General features: G+C 38.3%; 1 protein-coding gene across 1 annotated transcript in view; it reads right to left on the reverse strand.

Annotated features, from left to right (window-relative positions):
- The window catches only part of LOC135750364 (kelch-like protein 24), a 30,894-nt gene extending 19,560 nt beyond the window's left edge, over nt 1-11,334 (reverse strand). The window contains exons 1-3 of the mRNA XM_065269169.2: nt 11,211-11,334; nt 9,618-9,894; nt 7,271-7,597 (exon numbers count right to left, since the gene is read on the reverse strand). Of these exons, the coding sequence (XP_065125241.1) occupies nt 7,271-7,597; nt 9,618-9,887 (597 nt within the window). The 5' untranslated portion in view covers nt 9,888-9,894; nt 11,211-11,334. The remainder of the gene's footprint in view (nt 1-7,270; nt 7,598-9,617; nt 9,895-11,210) is intronic.
- Nucleotides 11,335-13,444: the final 2,110 nt, after the last annotated feature.

A 13,444-nucleotide genomic window follows, 5' to 3' on the forward strand; every position in this document is an offset into this window, starting at 1 on the left:
TATAGCCAATTATGTGAGTTATCGTTTCCAACTTTAATAGCCGTTTCTCAATATGCGTTCTTGTCTGTACTTGTGTTCTTGTGGACTTGTGAAGAGGAGATTGCTCTTAAAGTGAAGGTTGTTATCGAGAAACTCAATAGCAAAACTACACAAATTTACACCGCGAGCGGAGGTGACCTCATGGTTTCCGGACATCCGGTTTGTGACGTCACGCTGAACAGATCGTGCATCGTAGCTCCGTCGAGTTCATCATCTAAAAGCTTTTTTTTACCATCTTATTCCTATTTATATAATATAACTTATTAGTTTTACATAGGAATACTTTACCGTGACGATTATTGAGCAGTACTACCACGTGAAACTATTTATCACTAATAAACACCCGGTGTTAGCATATAGCCCGCTAGCATCCACACGGTGGAGGCTGAAGCTAGCATTTTCCGATCTAATGGCGGATTCATCTGATATATGCTTTTCTGACCTATCCTCACCTGAGCGGGAAGCTGTGGAGGAGTTGTTTCCCGGTTTTAGCAGATCCAAGGCGAGGTACAGCGCCCACTTCACCCTGCCTTCCGACGTCCACAAGCGAGCAACAAACATGCATTCCACGCGATGCAGCTTCACGGACCGTGAACGACATGAAAGCGATCGGGAAGCTGTGGAGGAACCGCTGCCCGGCCTTCGCAGATTCAGCAAGCCAAACATCACCCTGGCCCCAGACGTTCGCAGGCGACTGAGGCGTGTCACAACCGAACACCCCACGCGATGCAGCTCCGGGGACCGCGTTCGGGTAAACGAAGACGCCATCGCCCAGCATGAAAGCGGTAAGACTCCGCTTGTTATTGTAACATGTACTACTTGCCACATGTATAGTTTAGCTTCTGCTGTTAGCATAGAGGGGTTTACATGCACTAAGTGTATTGAAGTATTAAGGTTAACGGAGAAGGTTGCTGAACTAGAATCGCGCATCCGAACGCTAGTTGAGGATAGCAAAACCGCTAATGTTACTGTCGCAAATAATCTATCGAGCGAAAAGACTAATGGCTCGGTTCCGACATCAGATGCTAATATAAATATTACAAATACTGTATCGAGCGCGCATAGTGTTTATCAAAATACACATGGCTCGGTTCCGTCATCAGAGTCAAGTCGGCGGTCAAACTGGGTGACTGTTAGGCGGCATAGTCATATAAGGCGTCCTTCTAAGACCCATAACGTAACGACAATTTCTAACAGATTCGATCCCCTAAGGAGTATACCAGCTGAAACACCTTTTAAAAGTGCCCTGGTCATTGGAGATTCTATACTCAGGAACACTAACATTGAGGCACCAAACACCATAGTCGACTGTATACCGGGAGCCAGAACGTCTGACATTAGATCCAAACTTAAAGTGCTGGCTAATGCTAAGCGGAAGTTTTCTAAGATTGTTATTCACGCCGGCACGAATGACACTAGGCTCCGCCAGTCGGAAATCACCAAAGATAATATTAAGGAGATGTGTGAAATTGCAAAAACAATGTCAGACAATGTAATATGCTCTGGTCCCCTCCCCGCCTACCGGGGAGATGACACACATAGTAGATTAGTGTCTCTCAATAGATGGATGTCAAAGTGGTGCCCTCAGCATAACGTAGGGTTTATAGACAATTGGAAGCATTTCTGGGGAAGACCATTCCTCCTAACCCGAGATGGCCTTCATCCGTCATCGGAAGGAAGTGCTATACTCACTAAAAATCTGATCAATAGTCTTAATTCTGATATAGTCTGACTATCCAGGGCCCAGGTCAGGAAACAGAAGGATCGGCTTAACCGTCCATCTGTTAGCTGCCGTGATATGTCAAGACCACTTATATCCCAGCACTTCGAGTCAATCTTACCGAAATATCAGCACATTTCAACTGTATCTGTTCCCCGAACAAATAAATACAGGGCACCGCTTGTTACATCTGGTACAAATCTGATTCAAATAAAATTAGAAAACAATACATTAACAGATGAATCTCGAATCTTAAAATTAGGCCTTCTTAACATTAGATCGCTTACCAATAAAGAACCTATTGTCAATGAAATAATTACAGACCAAAACTTAGATGTACTCTGTTTAACAGAAACCTGGCTTAAAGCAGACGACTACATTAGTTTAAATGAATCCACCCCACAAGACTATTATTATAAACACGAACCTCGATTAAAGGGGAGAGGGGGTGGTGTAGCTACAATATACAACACAATGTTTAAAGTAAACCAAAAATCTGAGCTAAAATTTAAATCATTTGAAGTAATGTTGTTAAATATGGAAATAACTGATCGTAACCACAAACAGCTTTCTTTTGCTTTAGCGACAATCTATAGACCACCGGGCCACCATGCAGATTTCCTTAATGAAATAGCAGATTTCCTATCTGAGCTTGTAGTCACTGTAGATAAAGCTCTTATTGTTGGTGATTTTAATGTCCATGTGGACAACCCAAAAGACGCATTAGGACGTGCGTTTATAGATGTTCTAAATTCTCTCAATATTAGACAAAACGTGACAGGGCCAACGCATACTCGTAATCACACATTAGACTTAATTCTGTCACTCTGACTCAATATTAATGACGTCGAAATATCACCTCAGAGTGATGCAGTTTCTGACCATTACCTTGTGTCATACACTGTACTTCTAGATAGGATCACTCAATCTACAACATGCTACCGACTAGCCAGAACAATAATTTCCACCACTAAAGATAGCTTTATTAGCACTCTTCCAGACCTGTCCCAAATGGAACATGTAGCAGGTAACTGTGACGATCTAGATATTGAAATAGAAAACCTAAACAATGTCTGTTCTAACACATTGGATGCCGTTGCTCCCATTCGAAAAAAGAGATTCAAAGAAAAACCGCCAGCTCCATGGTATGACCATCACACCGCAGCCCTTAAAAAGGCAGCTAGAAAAATGGAAAGAAATTATAGAAGCACAAAGTTAGAAGAATGGCGCGCAGCATGGAAACAGAGTGTTAAACACTACAGACAGGCTATTAAAACCGCCAGATCTACATATCTTAGCAAGCTTATAAATGAGAATCATAATAACCCTCGTTTCCTCTTTAGCACAGTTGCGAAACTGACTAGAAACAAAGAACAAACAGAAACCAATAGTAAACTTCAACACAATAGTAACGACTTCATGAACTTCTTTTCTAACAAAATTTCGGCTATTAGGGAAAACATCGTAGCTACCCAGGCACCCACCACTCTACCCATTAGTTCACTTAACACTAGACTACCATACGAACATCTTGATTCATTTAAACCTACTACAATAGATGAGCTCTCTAAACTAGTCACATCATCCAAATCATCGTCCTGTATATTAGACCCCGTTCCCACAAAACTACTTAAAGAAGTATTCCCTGTAGTGTCAACCCCGGTTCTAAATATCTTTAACTCATCGCTAGAAATAGGATACGTTCCAACAGCTTTCAAACTAGCAGTTATTAAACCGCTGATTAAAAAACCACAGCTTGACCAAGGAGAACTTAATAACTTTAGACCAATCTCAAATCTCCCTTTTCTTTCGAAAATATTAGAAAAGGTAGTGGCAAGCCAGTTACGCACATTCTTGACAAATAATAGTACATATGAAAAGTTCCAATCAGGATTCAGGCCCCACCATAGCACAGAGACAGCGTTGCTTAGAGTTACAAATGACCTCCTATTAACATCCGATCGTGGTGAAATCTCAATTCTTATATTACTAGACCTTAGTGCAGCATTTGACACAATAGACCACAGAATCCTACTCAATAGACTAGAAAACTATGTTGGTATCAGTGGTCAGGCGCTAGCCTGGTTTAGGTCATATCTAACCAATCGCTATCACTTTGTTTATGTAAATGAGGAAGAGTCATATCACTCCCTGGTTAAATACGGTGTACCGCAGGGATCAGTTTTAGGTCCTATCCTGTTCTCGTTATACATGTTACCCCTAGGAGACATTATCAGGAAACATAACAAAAGTTTTCACTGCTATGCGGATGATACCCAGCTTTACATCACCTCGCATCCCAGCGAAACACACACGTTTTCTAAGCTAAAAGACTGCATTAGCGATGTTAGTGACTGGATGGCACATAACTTTCTTAAGCTCAACTCCAATAAGACAGAGGTACTTATTATTGAACCAAATCGCTACAAACATAATATGTCAGATTACAAATTGCACATAGATGGCTGTACTGTGGTGCCATCTTCCACGGTTAGGAACTTAGGTGTGATGTTCGACAGCAACTTATCCTTTGATAGTCATATCGCCAACGTCTGCCGCACAGCATTCTTCCATCTTAGAAATATCTCAAAAATACGCCATATACTATCTACATCTGACGCAGAGAAGCTTATTCATGCTTTTATGACCTCTAGAATAGACTATTGTAACTCGCTACTCGGGGGATGCCATTCAAATCAGGTCAACAAGCTTCAGCTAGTTCAAAACGCTTCTGCAAGGGTACTTACTCGATCTAAGAAGTATGACCACATAAGCCCAATTCTGGCATCTTTACACTGGCTACCAGTTAAATATCGCATCCAATTTAAAATATCACTAATCACCTACAAAGCTTTAAATGGCTTAGCACCCTCATATCTTAGAGAATTACTATCAGAATACAATCCATCACGCACACTACGGTCGCAAAATTCTGGCCTATTGATTATCCCTAGACTATCAAAAGTGTCTAAAAGTGGAAGATCCTTTTCCTACTTAGCCCCTAAGCTCTGGAATGATTTACCAACCGATGTCCGAGAATCAGACACAGTCGATCATTTTAAATCTAGACTTAAAACTTTTCTCTTCAACAAAGCATTCGCATAATTTGTCTAGTAAAGGTTCTTAACTCGCAATAGTTATTTTCACGGAACAAAGCACTCACGGTCATAACACAGACCAACCAAATAAATAAATAAAAACCTTTTCTGCATGAACACTTAAAATGAATTGCATTAAATAGTTTGCCACCGTTTGCCACTGAACCTGCATTAACGACGACAGTGGGGCTTCCGGCCTTAGTCAAACGGTTTGGCACGTATGGTCGGGTTGCGATTTTGGTGCTTTCGTGTGTCTTGTGAATGGTATGCCATACAGACCCGTATGCCACTGAACCTGCATTAACGACGACAGTGGGGCCTCCAGCCTTAGTCAAACGGGTTGGTATGTATGGTCGGGTTGCGTTTTTCGCGCTTTCGTGTGTCTTGTGAATAGTATGCCATACATACCCGTTTGCCACTGAACCTGCATTAACGACGACAGTGGGGCCTCCAGCCTTAGTCAAACGGGTTGGCACGTATGGTCGGGTTGCGATTTTGGCGCTATCGTAAGTCTTATGAATAGTATGCCATACAGACCCGTTTGCCACTGAACCTGCATTAACGACGACAGTGGGGCCTCCAGCCTTAGTCAAACGGGTTGGTATGTATGGTCGGGTTGCGTTTTTCGCGCTATCGTAAGTCTTATGAATAGTATGCCATACAGACCCGTTTGCCACTGAACCTGCATTAACGACGACAGTGGGGCTTCCGGCCTTAGTCAAACGGGTTAACACGTATGGTCGGGTTGCGATGTTTTTGGCGTTTTCTCCTGGTCCTGTAAATGGTATACAATATAGACCCGTTTGCCACTGAACCTGCATTAACGACGACAGTGGGGCTTTAGGCCTTAGTCAAACGGGTCGTCAGGTTTCATTTTCTCTTAAAGATCGGAAGGTGACCCTTATTTACCATATATACCCTCGCATTGGGCCCCCAATTTGCTAAATCCTCAACTGTGGATAACATAATTATGCCGCAATATTTAGTCTGTCTGGAACTAAGCTGAGTTAAACCACATCACTGTGTGACACTTCAATACATATGAACGGCCGCTACGCTAATACGATTTTGTTTTTCTCTCCCTGTCTCACAAACAGACCCAGTCCCGGTAGATGTGAAAGTCGGCACACCTCTGATCTACTGGCTGTCCTTCAACGTTATGCCCAGCTGATACCTGACCAACGATCACCGGCAGAAGCGCTTAATCTCCGCTAAATCTCCATTTCCGTTCTCCCAAGGGTTTTTCCCTCCTAGGACTTATTTTTCCTCGGATAAAAGCCCGGGGTTTTTTTTCTCCTAGGGGGTTTTTCACCCCGGGGAGGCAGCCTTTTTGGGCTTTATCTAGCTTCCTCTTCTATACGTTGCTTTAGTAATAAGTGCAATTATAATATTGAGTCATAGCCGCAGCAAATTTAACTGCTCATGCTATCATGTATTTTGTTGTGCTATCTGTCGTTTTCTGTGCTTTTCACTGCTTCTATTTATGTAAAGCTGCTTTGAAACAATTGACTTTTGTGAAAAGCGCTATATAAATAAAATTGAATTGAATTGAATTGAATTGAAACGTCATCAGTCGCGGCCCAAGTACTGTTCCAATTCAAAGTTCGCATCAAGCCCAAGTTCACATAAAATCCCCGGATGTGTTCTTGATCCGCCCATTTTATCGAGGATGCATCAGAGGAGACTTGTGTGGACTTATGACAGCGAAGTTTCCCAGAATGCATTTTGCGTCAGGAGTTCGTTCTTCCGAGTCTGAACTTGCAAGTTCGAACTACGAAGGACACAAGTCCGAGTTCGGCGTACTTGGTTTTGAGAAACGGCTAATGTTTTTTCTTGGACTACAACAAACACAGGTATTGTCTGTTAACGTGGACACAACGATCATTATCATAATTCTGCCCGCTTCTGACTCACAGCCTGTAATTAGTCTATGTTTTCATATTTAAAGAATTAACTACTGACTAAACCATTATTCAAACGCAAGTTAGTGCTTCTTGTTTGTTGTGTCTACAATCACAAATGCAGACATTGTTTAATATTTTAGTACCAATCTGTTAAAACTTTCATATTATTCCCAGCTAAAACAGCAGTCTGCATTAGAGACATTGGACCATTTCTGTCGTTTAAAATGCACAGAGCGTCTACACAATGGAGCTGTACACATCACGCCTATCCATGACATTTCTAATGATAATCTTTTGGCACTTTATCCTCTAATATCCTCCAAAGTTATTTTCACTGGCCACAATTTTGTTGCTGGGAAAATTAAAGTTGACTTTGGCATTCTAACATTACTTAAATTTAGAGTAGTTTAATTCGATTAAGCCAGATTTAAAACCCTTTCAAATGAAGATTTAAATCGGACTCAAAACAAAAGCAAAATTTGACTTCTATCTTTTGTGGTCGAGTTTACCTGTTGGCAGACGGTGCTAAAGTGCTGTTGTATGTATTCCATACTGCATCGCTCCAGCTCTCGGCATGAGTGTGCCTCAGCGAAACAGTGAATGCCCACGCAGTTCATTTCATCCATCTGACGCTCCATGAACCTGCAGCATGCCTCCCGTACCGCCATCACGTCCAGCAGGTTAGCAGCCGCAAGGAGCGCCTGCACATTAGCCTTGGAGATCACCACCTCTGCGGTGTAGGCGTAGCACACGAGCATGCCAATCATTTGGGGCTCCACCCCATTGATGGCAACTCGTTCCTGCCGTGACTCCATCAGGTCAGTGGAGAACATGGCCTGCACCAGCACAGATGAAGAAAGTCAAGCTTTTAGCATTAAGTCTATCTGTTTTGTACATGTCCCCTGAAGTTAAGCATGGGCTGGGATGACACTGATTACAGTGTTACAGTATTAAATGTGGAAATTCAGCTACATTGTTTATGTGCCTTAAGTGATAAGGACTACATAAAGTTACTTAAACAGAAGAGAAATAAGAACTGAGCATTAAGAGTGATTGAGAAGACACACAAAGTAATGTTTTGTAAGACACAAGAAGCAGATTTTAAAATGTTTATGCCTGATGTGTGGTCACAGATGCGTATTAGGTACAGTATTCATCACCTTTTAATGTAGCTCATCTAACTGGAATCTGACCCAAACTAATTATTTATAACCTTATATTTTGGGAAAAATAAACTAACACTCCTTTGCTGCCCCTGAAAAAAAATGCACACACTGTTCCCTTAAAGGATTAGTCCATTTTCTTAAAAAAGCCAGTTAATTTACTCACCACCATGTCATCCAAAATGTTGATGTCTCTCTTTGTTCAGTCGAGAAGAAATTATGTTTTTTGAGGAAAACATTCCAAGATTTTTCTAATTTTAATAGACTTTAATGGAACCCAACACTTAACGTTTAACTCAACACTTAACAGTTTTTTTCAACGGAGTTTCAAAGGACTCTAAACGATCCCTAATGAGGCATACGGGTCTTATCTAGTGAAACGATTGTCATTTTTGACAAGAAAAATAAAAAATATGCACTTTTAAAACACAACTTCTCGTTAATACCCGGTCCTGTGATACGCCAGCGTGACGTCACGTAATACGTCATCACATTAAGAGGTCACGGATGATGTATGCGAAACTACGCCCCAGTGTTTACAAGTGTGGAGAAAGAGGACCGTTCCGATGTTGTTGTATGTCAAATGATACTAATTATTGTCTTTGTGTCAGTTTATTGTTTAAAATGGTCTACAAATGTGCGTTTCATAAATGTTACACGTGACCTTTCTACGTCACTATGCAATTACGTGAGTTCGCGCTGATGTGTCAGAGGACCTGAGATAGACGAGAAGTTGTGGTTTAAAAGTGCATATTTAAATTTTTATTTACAAAAATAACAATTCTTTTGCTAGATAAGACCCTTATGCCTCGTTTGGGATCGTTTAGTGGTCCTTTGAAACTACGTTGAAAAAACTGTTAAGTGTTGAGTTAAGTGTTGGGGTCCATTAAAGTCCATTAAAATGAGAAAAATCCTGGAATGTTTTCCTCAAAAAACATAATTTCTTCTCGACTGAACAAGAAAGACATCAACATTTTGGATGACATGGTGCTGATTAAATTATCTGGATTCTTTTAAGAAAATTGACTAATCCTTTAACCCTAAGTTGTATGGGAAGCTGAACAAGATAAAGTTTCCCACGTAAATAAAAACATACTTCTTTGGTGACGTTGATTATGTGACCTAAAAACAAAACAACAAATCTTTGCAGAGCTGCCTATGACTTCTGTAAACCGAATGAAACACGTTGATGGGCGTGCTCTTGATTCAGTAGTCGAAAAACTTTCTGAAACTTGTACAAACCCTTACAAAGAGTATTTGGCAAAAAACTTTGCCAATGTTTAACATGGGAATCCAACTTTTAACAGGGTAAATAAGTCGGAATACATGAAATACCATTAGACCCACCCTTTAAACAACAACATGTAATTAAAGAAAAACAAGAAGCTAAGAATATTTAGACTTTGTGACAGAACATGAAGACGTGTATGAATTCTTCAGGAATATGTCTGTTAATTCAATTCAATTTTATTTATAAAGCGCTTTTCACAGTAAGTAATTGTTTCAAAGCAGCTTTACATTAATAGAAGCATGGGAAACACAACAAAAATCGATAGACAACATAAGTAGCAAAATACAGCAGCTAAGACTAAACTGAATAACCGAGCATACTAATATGTATCGTCTGTATTGAATAACTATCGTAAAAAGACTATTCCTGGAAGCCTGGATTGTTTGTTTAAACAATGATTACCTGAAAGTAAGAGCTGAAAGAAGCCAGTACGATGCGGTGACAGGGAAACTCCTGCCCTCCGCAGCACAGAGTCACATCACAGAAAGCATTATTGAGCCGTAAGCTATTCAAGCCTTCCAAAACTTTGTTGGAATGCCGAGCCTCCACAAACACATAGTCTTCACTCTCCAGAGAGGACAATGGGAAACCAAAGTTTTCCACACAGGGAGATGGCGGCAGCGTGGAGGTGGACGGGGAGGTAGCAGACAGATTCGCAGCCATGATTTCCATCTCAACACTAAATCAGGCAGACAAAACGGCAAAGAACAATCAAAACTTCATTAACTGCAGTGTGACATCCTAAATAATATAAACAGCAATATATACAAAATAGGACTGCATAACAACTAATCGTTTGCAGAATAAAAGTTTATGTTTACATAATATGTCTGTGTATAGTGTATAATAATTATGTATATATAAATACACACACATGCATGTATAATTTTAAGAAAAAAAGTGTATATATTAAGTATTTATATTAATAATAAATATATATATATATATATATATATATATATATATATATATATATAAATAAAAGAGTGTATATACACATGTAAATATTTCCTAAATATATACATGCATGTGTGTGTATTTATATATAAATAATTATTACACAGAAAAATAACACATATATGATGTAAACAAAAACTTTTATTCTGCAAACGATTAGTTGATTAGTTGTAATGCACCCCTAATCCAAAACTATTTCACAATTGTAAATTTGAATGATTTCAGGATTAACGTAAACACAAAATGAAATATCTGTTCTTGCAAATCCATTTTTCAAAGTGACTATTTAAAAGTAATGAAGAAAAATATTAACTATTTATAATTCCTTTAGTCATTAGAATATTAAAAATATTTTAATAACTCTGAATAAACTCACAATTAGAGTCATGTGCAATGTAAGAATAGGTTTTAAAAATAAAATATGCAACATTAAAAACCTTAAATGCTGTACATCACTGGAATTCTGACAAAAATAAATAAATGCAAAAGGAACATAAAAACATGCATGAACTTGTCAAAATAAAATCAAATGTAATTCAATAAGCATATCCATAAAATTCCCAAAATAAGGAGAACACTATTACATAAAATATATTACAGGATAATAGACACAAAAATAGGTTGCATTTGTTTACATTATTAAATGCCTTGGCTAACACGAACTAGCAATGATCAATATATTTTATTAACATTTATACATTTTTGTTAATGTCAGTACAGTTGTTCATGTTAGTTTATTGTGCATTAACTAATGTTAACAGTTACAACTTTTCATTTTAATAATGTATTAGTAAATGCTAAAAATAACATGAACTAAGATTAATAAATGCTGTAGAAGCATTGTTCACTGTTAGTTCATGGTAAATAATGCGTAACTTTATTGTAAAGTGTTACCAAATAAACTGACATGTTATGTTATGAGATAAGGAAAATGTAATACATGTTAAGGTACGGTAGAGTTAACTTATGCAGTGATATGTTTCGATAGGTAACAACTCATAATGCGATGAGGTCACCAACATGAATATATTAACTTACCAGAATAAAGTTTGACTTAAAAAAAATCTGATAATTCCTACATCTTCACCTCCAACTGTTTATGAGAAGTCGTGACGCCATGTCTTCTTCTTTAAAGACAGACTGATCCGCAGATAGAAAAACATTGATCATCACCGCCACCTACTGAGCTGGATATACATTGTTGTTATAACTTTATTTACAGGAACCAGCATTGAATCAGCCCATAGATATGCATTACGGCAATACCCACTAACAGCAACATTTGCCTGCACACAGCGGGTCCCTGCAGTACCAGACCAGTTAGTGCTAGGGCCATTCCTTGAGAAATGTCCAGTAAGTTAACCTGCAAATGGATTAGTGGAAAAGTGTGGTGACATTTCAGAGCAAGAAATTATAAATCTGATCCATGAGGATGAGATGCACTTTAGGTGTCGGAGTTGTTAATTTTGATATAGACTTGTTCGCTTTATATTCTCTACCAGTAAACAAAAATATCTGACGAAGATATTAAATCCCAACTTAAAATGTTTATTTTGTGAAGAGATGAAAATGTATTATTTTAATAATCTGTCAGTGAACTAATAATATGTTAATAATCTGTCAGTGAACTAATATGTAGGATACACAAATATTTAAAAACTGGGAGGACCACAATTTATGAATCACAATTGCAGATTAACTCATGTTTTAAACAGGGCACCCATGTTTACACTTTAAAACCGTCAGAGGGCGCTATACACTAAATTACAGTTTTTTTCAACTGCTTACACACATTTTCCTCTTTTTTTCAAAACTTAACACACAAATTCAAGAATTGCACACGCAAGGTGCAAAATGCATCTCTTTCAAAATGAAACACCACGGTGAAAATATCACAAACATATTTCAAAAGCAAACATTTGTCTTTACCATAATGTTATATTTTTTGTCATATACACATGTTATTCAAAACCTAAAACTCTTCTTTTACACATTTTGTGAAACTATCACTCATTTTCTCAAAAACCTTAAACACAAATCCAATTTGTCAAACTAAATTCACAGAACCCCTGACTCTTAGAAGAATCAAACAATTCTTTCAAAACCATTTTACCTGTACTCAAAATCAAACTAAGCTTTGAAATCATAAGTCAATACAGTTTTTCTGAATAGCTAAAACACATTTTTTGAAACCATCACTCATTTTCTCAAAACCTTAAACACAAATCCCAATTTTAAACAAAATTCACAGAACCCCTGACTCTTCTAGCAAAATCAAACAATTCCTTCAAAACCATTTCACTTGTACTCAAAATCAAACTAAGCTTTCAAATCATACACACATAAGTCTATAATATAAAACACTACAAGCATCCATTAGACACTAACTTAAAAAAATGGAAAACACAACATTCAGGAGATCTGCTTACAGAAAAATACATGTTTATTGTACATAACAACACGCTTGACAAATACTGTTAAAAATCTATATTACTGTAATCACACAAGTTTAGTTCAGTGAATATAGCGAATACTTTACTGTAAGTACTGCAAGTAATAGTAAGTTTTCAATATTACTGTAAGCAGCACTTGTATTTTGTAAAAAGTCAGCAATCCAACTGCAAATTTTGCCAAATTGCATCGTCTCTGGTTTCTTTTTCTTCCTCATTCTCTTCATCTACCTCTCAGACTGTTTCCAATTCACACAATTGGTAAAAATACCATTAGATAAAAGTGTGTAGAATTTTGAGTTGTTGTGTTTACTCGATGATAACAGTGTTGTTTTTGTGTTCAACTTTTGCCTGCCTGTGCTTAGCATTTATAAAACAAGTGCATTGCAGTGTGAAATGTGTGTTTTAGTGAGAAGTTTGTGTTTAGAATTTTGCAGAAAGAGTGCATGATTTGACAGATGTGTTTAGGCCGCTATGAATTTGGTTCAGAGATTGGAGTTTAATGTTTTAGCATTTCAAAAAAACTGTAATATAAAACACTACAGAGCATCCATTAGATGGGTCATTCTACAAAAAAGGGAAATGCTTGTCCCTTGCTTTTGCAGACCCCTTAAAGCGTAACTAAACCCCTGGTCAGAGGCTGACTCCACCCACTGCAATATTTGAAAAATGCAAGAAAAGTGGGCAGATCCCAACGGAGATAGAGGGGACGAACTAAGCTCGTATCAAGTGTGTGGTGAGATCTTAACAAGGGCGTGGTGAGCTTGAACCTGCTTACGTCACGAGTCATTTCTTGGACCCAACATCCAATAGGAAAATTCA

The sequence above is a fragment of the Paramisgurnus dabryanus genome, chromosome 3 (assembly GCF_030506205.2).
Source record: "Paramisgurnus dabryanus chromosome 3, PD_genome_1.1, whole genome shotgun sequence".
In the NCBI taxonomy this organism is placed as follows: domain Eukaryota; kingdom Metazoa; phylum Chordata; class Actinopteri; order Cypriniformes; family Cobitidae; genus Paramisgurnus; species Paramisgurnus dabryanus.